The 13,949-nt window shown below is 40.7% G+C and overlaps 1 protein-coding gene and 1 non-coding gene across 4 annotated transcripts in view; one reads left to right on the plus strand and one right to left on the minus strand.

Annotated features, from left to right (window-relative positions):
• Positions 1–1,907: 1,907 nt before the first annotated feature.
• On the plus strand, positions 1,908–1,978 carry TRNAE-UUC (transfer RNA glutamic acid (anticodon UUC)). The gene has a single exon. It is a non-coding gene; the product is annotated as a tRNA-Glu (tRNA).
• Positions 1,979–7,446: 5,468 nt separating this feature from the next.
• The window catches only part of SLC2A9 (solute carrier family 2 member 9), a 274,750-nt gene continuing 268,247 nt past the window's right edge, over positions 7,447–13,949 (minus strand). For 2 of the 3 annotated variants that reach the window (XM_023740225.1, XM_023740226.1), the window contains one exon: positions 7,447–11,580. In XM_023740225.1, the coding sequence (XP_023595993.1) occupies positions 11,329–11,580 (252 nt within the window). In that variant the 3' untranslated portion in view covers positions 7,447–11,328. The remainder of the gene's footprint in view (positions 11,581–13,949) is intronic. The other variant, XM_023740227.1, reaches the window with a different exon arrangement.

Genomic DNA, 13,949 nt, shown 5'->3' on the forward strand with positions numbered 1-13,949 from the left:
CCTACACACCTACACCCTCTGTGCATGCCCCTACACACCGACACTCCTTGTGCATGTCCCTACACACCTACACTCCCTGTGCACGTCCCTACACACCTACACTCCCTGTGCATGTCCCTACACTCCTTGTGCATGTCCTTACACTCCTTGTGCTTGTCCCTACATTCTTTCTGAATGCCCGTACACCTCTACACTTCTTGTGCATGTTTCTGCATCCCTACATCTCTACATTCCTGTGCACGTCCATATATCCCTACATGCCTTCAAAGTTCAGTTGATTCATCACCTCCCCCGGGGCACCATTCCTGATCTTCACCACCTTCCCTGCTAAGACTGTGCCAGGTGCTCCTCATGGAGCTCCCAAATCCCATTTGACACTTATCACAGACTGGCCTGTTTATCTGTCTCCCCACTGAACTGAGTTCTTTCGCAGCTCAGAGCATGCCGTTTGCTTCCTCACATTCCCAGTACCAAGTATCAGCATGGAGTCCCTGGGTGGCAGAAACAGTTAAGTGCTTGGCTGCTAACCAAAAGGTTGGCAGTTTGAGTCCACCCACAGGCAGCTCAGAGGAGGGGCTTGGTAATATTTTTCCAAAAAATCAGCTATTGAAAACTTTATGGAGCACTGTTCTACTCTGACTCACATGGGGTTACCAGGAGTCAGAATCTACTTGAGGGCAACTGGTAGCATCAGTGTGTGATGACTACTTATCCTCTCATCCCATGTGCTCCTTCGCAACATGACTTAAACCTCCTCCTATCAAGAGTTGGAGGCTATTTACCTCCCCTGAATCCAGGCAGTTCCACCCTGTCCTACAGGGTGGCTATGAGTTGGAATCGACTTGTTGGCAATGGGTTTGAATCTAGGCTGGTCCTGTAATTTGATTTGACCAACTGAATGTGGTGGAAGAGATGTTGTGTGGACTCTGAGCCTTAAGAGCTCTGCAGGTCCTGTTCTGGTTTTCTCGGAGCACTGCTACCTTGAGAGCAAGCCACGCTCAAACCTCCTTGTGATTCAGGTACTTCATGCTGGGAGAGGCCAGCTAGCGAGGGGCCCAGACATCCAAGCTATTCTGGCCATCCCAGCTGAGGTCCTAGACATAAGCAAGGATGTCTGTGACCAACAGCCCCCAGCTGACACCAACTGACCCCAAAAGCCATAGAGAGCTCAGAGGACACCACATGGAGCCAAATAATGGCCTAGTTGAGTCTTGCCCAAATTGTGACCCACAGAATTTGGAGCAAAAAATATTTGAGATGGATTTGTTACACAGCAATAGATAACCTGATATATTGCTGTTGTTGTGAGGTGCCCATGAGTTGGTTCCAACTCATAACTAACCTGTGTACAACAGAACGAAACATTGCCTGGTCCTGCGCCATCCTCACAATCGTTGCTATGTTTGAGCCCATTGTTGCAGCCACTGTGTTAATCCATCTCGTTGAGGGTCTTCCTCTTTTTTGCTGACTCTCTACACTATGGAGCATGATGTCCTGATACATTGGGAGAGAGAAATTTTCTCCCCATTGGGGTTGCCAAGCTAAGACAATGCTGGGGCTACTGGAGGCTGCCAAACTGAGAAACTTGTCTGAAGAATAAAGCCAGGCAGAGACAAGCAGAACCAAGAGGTGAGAGCGACAGAGTTAGAACCTTATTTTTTTTAAAACTAGGGTGAGTTAGGATTTTGTTGCCAGCAACTGAAAGGGCCCTAACTGATACACGGTCATTTTCAGGGTGTGTTATTAAATGCAATTAAGTTTCTACCAAATTTTACTAGTCTGGGAGACTTCCAGTCTCTTTAAAGTTAGTTCTTTTATCTCTCAACAATCGTTGATTTTTATGTATTAATTTATTCACAAATTATTCATTTAGCAATTATTTATCACTTGTCATGTTCAAGGAGGGGGCATTGGTAGCTCAGTGGTTAAATTCTTGCCTTTCATGCGGGAGACCCAGGTTCAATTCCTGGCCAGTGCACCTCACGAGCAGCCACCACCCATCTGTCAGTGGAGGCTTGTGTGTTGCTGTGATGCTAAACAGGCTTCAGCAGAGCTTCCAGTCTAAGACAGACTAGGAAGAAAGGCCTGGTGAACTACTTCCAAAAATCAGCCAATGAAAACCCTATGAATCACAATGGTCTGGTGCAGGACCAGGCAGCATTTCATTCCGTTGTGCATGGGGTCTCCATGAGTTGAGGATGGACTCAACAGGAGCTAAAAACCACAGCAACATGCAAGGAACTGTGGTGAATGCTGGTGATCCAGCAGGTAATATCCAGTCCCCCAGTCTTCATTCCAAGTTATTTAATTAAAATTGTGTTAAATGTCAAGAAGAAAAAGAAATGGGCAGTATGAGAGTGTCTATCCTACTCTGCAGTGTTGTCGTGAGAACCAAAGAGGAGCCTATGTGTGAAAACACTCAGCATAGTTCCAGCACAAAAATATTTATTTTTCTTTTTGTTCATGGGATGATACCACAAGCCAGTTTCTGAAGTATCTTTTCCCATCACCGAAAATGCTTTCTTTTGGATGTTGTTTCTGCATCTACATCTTACATGGGATGAATCCTCAATTAGTGAGGTTGTGAGTAGCTGAGAAGTGCCACATTTTTACACTTGCTCTAAATTTCAGAGACACACAGCCATGGAACTGCTGGAGGTTTGGGCTTCCAACACACTTCTGAAAGACTGTCTCCATCCTCAACACCCACACTGCCTGCTGAGAACCCAAGATGTTGTTTCTTTTTCTTCACCTTTATTACTTCCAAGCTCTGGCTGATGGCTAGGACAAACTGCAGTCCCCAAATGCTGTGATTTAATGAGAGGAAGTTTACTTGACTTTATGTACACATTTGCCAGGGGAAGTGATTCCGATAGGGATAATTACATCCACATTTTCGTGTAAATTACAGCAAATGTGTCTGAAACTGCCTGTGAGCAGCTGCTGGTCCCTATCACTCAACGCAACCTCCTTTCTTTGGGGTTCACAACCAGCTAATGAATGCTCAGTGGAAAATAAAGGAGAAGAAGGCTGATTAGAATGATCTGGCCTCAGGCAGTCCCCTCATTTCTTCAGGTAAGAGCAGCATCAGAGTTGGGCGATTTCTACATAGACCTGTGGTCAGCCTTAGGTAGAAGTTATGGAGGCAGACTTGGTCCCAGGCATATTTAGGAAGGGGTGTTGGCATGGCACTCATGGTTTTGCACAGTCTAGAACAAAACCACCTATATTATGAACTAAATTGTGTCTTCCCAAAATGTGTTGTAAATTTTAACCCCTATACCTATGAATGTAATTCCATCTGGGAATAGGGTTTTCTTCGTTATGTCAATGAGGCCATATCTGTGTAGTTGAGATATAAAAGGAACAGATTAGCCAGAGAAACAAGCACACACAAAAAACATAGAAAGCTAGATGCCACATGGAGAGCTCCAAGGAAAGTGAGAAGAATACTAGAGAAGCTGAGATAAGGATCTTCCCTCAGAGTGGACAGAGAGAGACTTCCCCTAGAGCGGGCATTCTGTATTTGAACTTCTTACCTCCTAAACTGTGAGAAAATAAATTTTTTGTTTTTTAAGCCCACCCACGTGTGATATTTCTGATAGAGCAGCACTAGATAACGAAGACAACCTACTACCTTTATCTCACACTCTCACCCTCATATCTGCCATGTTTGGCCACACCGATAGTTTGCTGATCTATAATTATACCATTTACTTGGTAATTCCCATGTCTTTGGCCCTTTTGTCTGGAATCCTTCCTCCCTCTCTCCCCTGTCTGTCTGATGAAATACTAATCCTCATTTGAGATGCAGCTCCCATGTTTTCACTCAGGGCCGCCCGTCCTAATCACTTCCAGCCATAGTCACCCCTTCTTCAGGGCTCCCATCACATCCTCTTTATATCTTTATCATGGCATTCATTTGTTCAATAAATATGTAATGAGCACTTACCAAGTGCCAGGAGCTTGGGGTCCTGAGAGGAATCAGAAATGTTCTTGTGGTTAAGAAGCTGAGAGACTGGAGGGGAAGATAGGCAAGTAAAAAAATAAATCCACAACAATCCAACGCAGTGATAAATCCCTCAGTAATGATGAGCACAGGCTTCCGTGGGAGTCAAAAGGAAAGAAGGAATCATAGAAAAAGTTCCAGAGTCAGGGGTGCCTTAGTATAGTCATTAAAGATGAACAGAAATTATTCAAGTAAATAAGAGGGAAAGGCATTATGCACAGAGGGAGCACCAAACTTATGCTGGCTATCAGTGGGTCTGTCTGCCCCCCACTCCTCACACACATTATTTTCAACTCCTTGAAGGTAGTGGTTGGTTTCATCCATTTTTGTATCGTCATTACCTAGCACAGGTGCATAGCAGGTGCTCAGTAAATGTTTGGGGGATGATTGAATAAGTCATTACTCCAGGAGTTATTGATTATCATTTTGTTCATGGGCTTTATGTCTAAGCAGTGCTAAGTAACTAACTTAATAATGAGAAAATGTAGCCTTTCAGCTATGTGGAGTCTCTGGTTGGTGCAAATGGTTAATGCACTTGGCTGCTAACCAAAATATTGTGAGTTCAAGTTCCCCCAGAGGAACCTCAGAAGAAAGGGCTGGCAATAGTAATAATCAGCCATTGAAAACCCAGTGGAGTACAGTTCTACTTTGATACACATGGGGTCATCATAAGTCAAAGTCGACTCGATGGCAACTGGTAATGTAAAGGAAGGACCATTAAACTTAGCTGGATTTGGAGACGGAAGAACAGACTTTAGATCATGTAAAATGAGTCCAATAATATTTACTTCACAGGTTATTCTGAGCATCCCATGCAATAATGTGAAAGTATGTTGCAAATTTGAAATGAAGTTTCCAGATCAGAAAGCCCAGACCAGCACCAGGGACAGCTCCACAGTAGCTCCAAGCTACTGTGAATGGAGAATCATGAGTTCAACCGCATTCCTTTAACCTGGAGGAGCCCAGAGAAACAAATGCTGAGTGTCTAAAGAATTGGATTTGCTTCAGATATTCTCATTTTCCTAGTGCTCTTTCCTGTCATGGCCTGTATGAACTGAGTCTAGGTTTAGTCATGAGTAAGAGAAATCCCAAATAAGAATGCTTTAAACAAGATAGGAGTTTTGACTCTTACAAGCAAAGGTCAGAGGTACGCAGCTCAGGGCTATTAGGGCAATTCTACTGCATGAAGCTCAGACCCAGAATCTTTCCAATTCACTGCCCTGCACCCTAGGGATTGACCCCTAACTTAATGGTCTAAGATGGGTGGCTCCTGTCACTACATCCACATTCTTTCATTCGGCCCTTCCTCCAATAAAGGCAATAGTCTAGGTCCTACTGTGTGCCATAAAGAGACTAAAAGGTGCTACATGTGTGGAATTAAAAGTCAGCACTCTTGGAATTCTGAGGAGAGGAGGAATAGAGAAGTTCTTCAAAAGGTCTGTGAGGAGAAACAACCAAGGCTTGTAACCTAATAATGGCTGATCTGGGTTGGGACACTTTGTCAGCCAAGAATATTTACAGTTACAGGTAAAAAAATGCAACTAACAGTTCTTAGGAGCCCTGGTGATGCAGTGGTTAAGAGCTTGGCTGTTAACCAAAAGGTCGGCAGTTTGAATCCACCAGGCGCTCCGTGGAAACCCTATGGGGCAGTTCTACTCTGTCCTATAGGGTCACTATGAGTTGGAATCAACTTGATGGCAATGGGTTCTTGGTGAATTGACCCCTTATCATTACGCAATGTTCCTCTTTATGCCTGTTAATTTAACTTGCTTTAAAGTCTACTTTTTCTGATATTAATATAGCTATGACAGCTTTATTTTGATTCAAGTGTGCATATTATCTCTTTTCTTACCCTTTTACTTTTATTCTATCTATATCATTATATTTAATGTGGGTTTCTTACAAGCAGCATACAGTTATGTTTTTTTAAAAATACAAACTGCCAATCTCTGTCTTTTACTTAATGTATGTATACCATTTACATTGAATGTAATTATTGATATGTTTGGTTTAAGAGCTATATTTTATTTTTGTTTTCTCTTTTTGTTCCCTTTTTTTTCTTTCCCTTTTCCTTATTTCTTCTGGAGCATTTGAATATTTTTTATTGTCCCATTTTAATTTATCTCAACTTTTTGTACATTTTATTTTTGTATAGCCTAAGTGGCTGCTCTAAGCTTTGCTGTACATATAACAGCCAACTTTTCACAGTCTATTCAGAGTTAATATTTTACCACTTCAAGTGAAATGCAGAAACCATACAGTTTTATAGGTCCTTTTACCCTCCTCTCATTTATTTTGTAGTTGAGATATGTGTTATATTTGTATAAATTGGACACCCTATCAGACAATGCTATCTTTTTTAATTAGTCAGTCTTACATATTTTATAGAATTTAAGAGGAGGAAAACAATATGTTAAATTCATTCAGATATTTACCATTGTCAGTCTTTTCTCATTCCTGAAGTTCTAAGTTTTTCTCTGGTATCATTTCCTTTTCACTAGTAGAATTTTCTTTAACATTTACTTTAGAAAAAGTAAACTGTCAACAACTGTTAGTTTTTCTTCATCTGGAATGTCTTTATTTCACCTTCATTTCTGAAAGATATTTCTGCTGATATAAAATCGGAGTCAACAGTTCTTTCTTTCAGCATTAAAAAAATATTGAAACATTGTTCCACTCTCTTCTGGCCTACATGGTTTCTGATGAGAAATCTGCAGTTATTCTAATTAACTTTTCCCCTGTATAATGTGTGGATTTGCTCTGGCTGATTTCAAGATTTTTTTTTTCTTTATATTTGCTTTTCATCAGTTTGCTTTTGATGTCTCTGGAGTGGTTTACTTCATTTATTCTCTGCAGGGTTCATGAGCTTCTTGAATCCATAAATTTATGTCTTTCATCAAATTTGGGAAATGTTCAGTCACTATTTCTTTAAATATTCTTTTCTGCACCAATATCTTTCTCCTCTCCTTCTGGGACATCAGTGATATAAATCTTAAGACTTTTTGATATTGTCTCACAAGTCCCTAAAGCTCTGCTCATTTTTTACTCTTTTCTTTTTGTTGCTCAGAGTGGATAATTCAGATTGATCTAGCTTCAAGTTAACTTATTCCTTCCTCTGTCATCTCCATTCTGGTACTGATAAGGCACAGTTAATTTTTAATTTGTTATTGCATTTTCAGTTCTAAAATTTTCATTTTAAAATATAATTTTGATTATTTTTTCTGAGAATGTCTATCTTTCCATTCATTTCAAGAGTGTTCACTGTTACATCATAAAGTAGGATGTAATAGCTAAGTTTCTTGGCCATATTGGGGTTGACGTTTGTTGATTGTCATTTTCCTTGAAAGTTGTTGAGATTTTCCTCATTCTTCATATGTCATGTAATTTTGGATGGTATTTTGGACACTTTGAATATTATACCAAGAGACTCTGTGTCCTATTAAAAAAAAACTTTTAGACATTGTTTATCTTTTTTTCTCATTAGCAGGTAATAAACCTGGTCATGTGCAGACTGCAAGTCTAGACCCATGTTCTGTGGACTTTAATTTCAATTTAATTTTCAAAGTCTTTGCAGTGGTATTTGGGTCCACCTTGGGTGTGTGCTACCCATGGGCCAGTTTGGACCTGTGTAGTGGTCTACATTATATTTCAGTTCTCAAAGGTTTTGCTCTACCGCTTCTAGTCAGTTTTATGCATGTGCTGCTCACAAATGAGTCCAGGACTTCATACACAGATTTATGGTATCCTTTTCTTCACTCTTTTCTCTGTGATTCCCCCTACACTCTCTAGTCCCCAGTTATCACTTTTCCTGGTCTTCTGGCTGGAAATACAAAGTTTTACACCTCCATTGTGTTCCACACTTCTGGCAACTGGGTTTATATCTGAGGTGAAGCACTGATAGAAGAAAAACAAAACTAAAAACAAACAAGCAAACAAACAAAACAACAAAACAAGGGGTACTCCTCCACATTGGTTGGACCACAGAGACTTTTTATCTGTTCCTCTCATCACATAGAAACGTTTTTCTCAGATTTTTAGGTGCTATGTGACCACTGCTGTTGCTACCATATGAGTACAGCTTCATGACCAGGACTTGCCTTGGGACAGGGCCACAAAAGTAAAGAGATTAAGAGAAGAGGACACCCCTCAGGCCAAATAGGGAGGGTTTCTCTTGGAGCTTTTTCTGTCCATGTCCACTGCGAATTTCTGGGAACTGGTCTGTTTGTCCTGGAGAGCACTTGTGGTGTAATGGTTAAGTGTTTAGGCTGCTAACCAAAAAGGTTGGGAGTTCAAATCTACCAGCTGCTCCTTGGAAACCCTATGGGGCAGTTCTACTCTGTCCTAGAGCATCACTATGAGTCAGAATTGACTCAACAGCAATAGGTTTTTGGTTGGTCTGTTCTGGAGTATGAGCCACGGGTATGGGAGAAAAAAAAAAACACAGAAAACTCATTGTCATATCAGTTGTTCTTTGAGTTTTGATTTACCTTCTCAGTTTGCTAGCTGTAATTTATTTTTTTGCGTCCTCATATAATTGCTTTATGTATTCTGACCAGAGTTTTTAGTTGTAATCAGTGGGAGATACAGAGTGGAGTGGGAATATTTAATTTTATCCAAAACTGGGAGCTGGGAAAGTTATTATTATTTTTTTTTACAGTGAACCTGAAAAGAGGAAATGTCAAAATTCATGGCTGTCAGATGAAAGAATAAGTACAATACTAAGACCAGGGCTTAATCCTTAACACTTACACAGGAGTTAGGAGAAGAGGCCTATTGATTTGAGTAGCTATTCCTTTAGGGTTCATGTATAGATACAGGATGCTGTATATGGTTAGTACCTTTCAGCAGATAACTAGAGCCTGTATGGCAAGGCTCATGGAAAAGTCTGTTTCTCTGATTCACATCCCCCAATTATCTTTCAGAATCTAAAAAACGATTCTGTACATGAAGAATTCACTGCAGTGGATATTAAAGTATGAATAAAAAGGCTTTGGAATTGAGATGATGCATTTGATATAATATAAAGTGAAAAAAATAGAAGAAACAAGATGGTTGTAATTGTGCTTTATGTATTTTGTGATTGCAACTTGATATAGACAAGAAATATACAGAGATGTATAAAAAGTAAAATTATAGTGTTAGGGAGAACAAAGCATATGAGATCACAGGTTTATTGTTTCACTTTTCAAAAATCTCCGTAATGTTGTTCTACTATCTTTTAAAGGTAATAACATATCAGAATAATTTCTAGCCTATTATCTGATAGTCATGTTCTTCCTCATTCTATTTGTGTCATTTATTTGGAGGGCTTTCCTGATTCTCATCTCTCACTCCAACCCCAGATTAGGTGGTCCAATTACGTGTTCTTATATCACTGTGTCCTCTCCTTCTTTAGTACTGATGACAGTTTACTGTTAATGCTTATTCAATTCTCTATCTTCTCTGGTAGATGGAGTCCCTAAGTGGTGCAAATAGTTAATGGCTCAGCTGCTAACCAAAAAGTTGGTCGTTCGAGTACACACAGAGACACCTTGGAAAAAAGACCTGTCGATCTACTTCCAAAAAATCAGCCATTTAAAATCCCATGGAGCACAGTTCTACTCTGACACGCAAGGGGTCATCATGAGTTAGGGTCAACTTGATGGCAACTGGCTTCCTCTTCCTGACATGAGCTGTTGTTTAAGGGCAGTGCATTTTTTGCTCTCTAATGTAACCTCAGTGCCTACCAACATGCCTGGTACATGGTAGGTACCTAATAAACATTTATTGACTGATACTCAAGTGTCAAAATTCAAGAGAACATTCAGAAGCTCAGATTTCTAATTTACACTTTATTTGGCTCCGCTGGCTCAGGAAGTTTTTGTACTCGCATATCACTTTCTCTCCATATTGAGAAACACTGTCCAAATTGTCCAGCCAAACAGAAGTTGGATAATATAGGGCATTAAGTTGGCAGTCAACAAAAGGAGAGGTCCAAAGATGAAAGAATGGTCAGCAAGCAAGGAAAATCAGAATTTAAGTTTTGGTTGGGCTGTCTTTGTCAAGAATGACCAGAGAAGACTGAAGAGATTATAGCTAGAAGGATTCCAATCATGTTGCTAGGGCCAAAGCCTTTCCTCTCTGGTCCCACTCCTTCTGCTGTAACAAACTAAACTCAAACACACTGGTGATAATTCAGGTTCACTTTCATTTACTTATGGGCACTCTGAGTTTCTTTTATTCTAGAGGTAAGTATAAGGAATCACCTAAACAACAAGGCATACTTTACAATGGCAGGCTGCAAGTTGTTCCAACCAAAACATCCATAGAACGTTAAGGCTGGAAGAGACCTTAAACATTATGTAGTCCAACCCTCTTCTTCCAAAATAAATGCTTGTGTTTCCCTACCTACAGTCAAGTGATCATCCAGCCCTTGTACTTTGAGTGATGGTTTACTCACCATCTTGCCATCTTGCAAGGCAGCTCATTATATTTTCAGATAAATCTCTTCTAGACTTGGCAAACATGAGATACATGTGCTGACATTCTCACTTCTGCACCTGTGGCAGACCTTGCCAATCAATCACAGCGTTCCTTCTCACCAAGCCTACGCTTAGCCTCGGAATCATTCTCAACTGAACAGAGTTCAATTTGCAGTCCCTGTGCCAGTTACTGGAAAGTTACCTCTTATATCTGCTTCTCTAGGTCTTCCACATATTGATCCTCATTACACCTCCTATGAGCACACAGAAATCTAATCCTCTGAGATGAAGATAGCTTTGGAGCTGGAAGTCTTAAATCCCACGGGACAGCCTGACAAAGACAGAACCTGGAGGATGTTGGGTTGGTATCAGGCTCTCCTAAGCCTGAGGTCAGCAAGGCAGAGCAAAAGATTGTTAACAGGCATTTACTAGGAGGTACTAAGAGTCTTTCCACCAAATACTGGAAACTTTCATCCAGGATAAAAGCTAAGGGTCCACTGAGGCTTCAGGAACTAGTTCATTGAGTCAATCAAGCCACATGGTTTTCCTTTGAGAAAGCATTCAAATACTATTTCCCCAATTTCATTCTGAAACCAGAGGTTAAGATATGAAGAAGGCAGTCCATCAAACCATATAGAAGAATATAGGGTATACTGAAAGATAGGGCAGTTGTTTTCAGCTTGCAGAAGAATTTGGAGATTCAGCTATGAATAAAGCCTAAGTAGTGGTGATGTCAGATTAGCATGTACAAATCTACGTTTAAATACTTAATAATGTTACGCTTACATGGCTCCAGTCAGTTTCAGCCTTCCAAAAACAGGGAAATCGTTGGTTTCTTCAAATGGCAAAATCATCCATCTAGACAATCCTGTTTTTGGTATAATTATCCAGTGTGGAGGAAGAGCCAGGTTCAGGACTTCTGTTGATCTTATCACTTAAAACTGAGTCAATTTTCTCCTCTGGTGGGTATGCCTTGTTCCTTTTGGCAAAGTCCTGACGGATTTCTGCGTGGGTTCTGTTTTTGGTTTCAGGCAGGACAAAATAGAAGTAGACAGCACCTGCGATGCAGATTGCAGCAAAGACCAGGAAACAGTAGGTGTCCAGACTTTTCTGTGGAGAGGCAGAAACAAATGGACAATCACTGACCTGGCCATGAAACCACCTGTGAACAGACTTTTTTATAGTTCCCCATTCATGTATCAGTATTCCTGGGTAAAATACCACATGTGCTGATGCTGGTTCTATCAGACTAATGGTACTCTACATGAGGCTTTCTCACATGAAGCATGAGTAAGTCAACTTCAAACTCCAGTCAAGATGAGGAAATGGCAGCCTTTGTCTTTTGCAAATTATGCATTTAAAAGTCAATCATCATGAATGTAAAATGCAATACTCCTGGATGTTATCTTAAGTTTCTGTTTACCATTAACCACCTTCATCCTTCCCCACACATCCCTACTCTATAGATGAGAAACTTTCAAAGTCAAAAAAGAAGTGATCTGTCCCAGTTTATAAGAAAAATATGGAGCAGAGGCAACCCAAGATAACAGCATTTTCTTCAGTGTGGAAAAGGTCTAACTCACTAAGTAAGACTATAATAAAGCCTTGTACTGATGAGAGAGACTCGAAAAAAGAGAAATGTTGAATGCAAAAAACTTAGTATTACCAAGTGAGGGTGAAGCTGTGTGTATCTTACGACTCAGCAACTATACCCCTGGGTTTATATATTCTAGAGCTGTGCTAGTTAGATTTAAATTAATTAAAAATCCAGTCTCTCCATTGCACTAGCCACATTTCACTTTTCCATTTGTCACATGTGGCTAGTAACTTCACACTGGATAGTGCAGTCAGAAAACATTCCCATCATTGCAGAAACTCTTGCACATTGTACAAAGATGTTCATAGTAATGTTGTTTGTAGAGCAAGAAAACTGGAAACAACCCAGCATGGAAAGAGGAGTGGCTAAATAAGTTGGGATACCTTAATGCAAAAGGGTACTACAGAACAGTGGAAAGTAATGAACAATATCAACATGGATGGCTGTCAAAAACATTGTTGTCATTGTTAGGTGCCATAGAGTTGGTTCCAACTCATAGCAACCCTATGTACAACAGAACAAAACACTGCTGGGTCCTGCACCGTCCTCACAATTGTTGTTATGCTTGGGCCCGTTGTTGAAGCCACTGTGTCAATCCATGTCATTGATAGTCTTCCTCTTTTGTGCTGACTCTGCTTTTCCAAGCTTGATGTCCTTCTTCAGGGACTGGTCCCTCCTGATAACATGTCCAAAGTACCTGAGACAAAGTCTTGCTATCTTTGCTTCTAAGGAGCATTCAGGTTACTTCTTCCAAGACAGATTTGTTTGTTCTTCTGGCAGTCCATGGTATATTCAGTACACTTTTTTTTTTTTTAAATTGTGCTTTAGATGAAACTTTACAGCTCAAGTTAATTTCTCATACAAAAATTTATACACATATTGTTATGTGACACTAGTTGTAATCCCTGTAATGTGACAGCACACTCCCCCTTTCCACCCCAGGTTTTCCATAGCCTTCCAACCAGCTCCTGTCCCTTCCTATATTCTCAACCTCCCTCTGGACAGGAGTTGCCCATTTGGTCTCTTGTATCTGCTTGAAATAAGAAGCACACTCTTCATGACTATTATTTAATGTTTTATAGTGCAGTTTAATCTTTGTCTGAAGAGTGGGCTTCAGGAGTGGTTTTAGTTCTGGGTTAACAAAGCATCCGGAGGCCATGGCTTCAGGGCTTCCTCCAGACTCAGACCATTAAGTGTGGTCTTTCTACTAGAATTTGAGTTCTGCACCCCACTTTTCTCCTGCTCCGTCAGGGACTCTGTTGCATTCCCTGTCAGGGCAGTCATTGGTGGTAGCCTAGCACCCGCTAGTTCTTCTGGTCTCAGGCTAATGGCATCTCTGGTTTATGTGGCCCTTTGTCTCTTGGGCTAATATTTTCCTTGTGTCTTTGGTGTTCTTCATTCTCCTTTGCTCCAAGTGGTTTGGGACCAATTGATGCATCTTAGATGGCCGTTCACAAGCTTTTGAGACCCTACATGCCACTCACCAAAGCGGGATGCAGAATATTTTCTTAAGTCTGTTATGCCAATTGACCTAGATGTCCCCCAAAACCATGGTTCCCAGCCCCCTGCCCCAGCTACTCTGTCCCTCAAAGTGTTTGGTTGTGTTGGGGGAAATTCTTAGCTTTTGGTTTAGTCCAGTTGTGCTGACTTCCCCTGTATTGTGTGTTATCTTTCCCTTCACCTAAGATGATTCTTGTCTACTATCTAGTTAGTGAATTCCCCTCTCCTCCCCTCCCCTCCCTCGTAACCATCACAGAATGTTTTCTTCTGCGTTTAAAACTTTTCTTGAAAAATCCAACACCTCTACAACAAAAAGACAAATAATCCTATTAAAAAATGGGCAAAGGAAATGAACAGACACTTCACCAAAGAAGACATTCAA

Source organism: Trichechus manatus, unplaced genomic scaffold (assembly GCF_000243295.1).
Source record: "Trichechus manatus latirostris isolate Lorelei unplaced genomic scaffold, TriManLat1.0 scaffold00150, whole genome shotgun sequence".
NCBI classification, from domain to species: domain Eukaryota; kingdom Metazoa; phylum Chordata; class Mammalia; order Sirenia; family Trichechidae; genus Trichechus; species Trichechus manatus.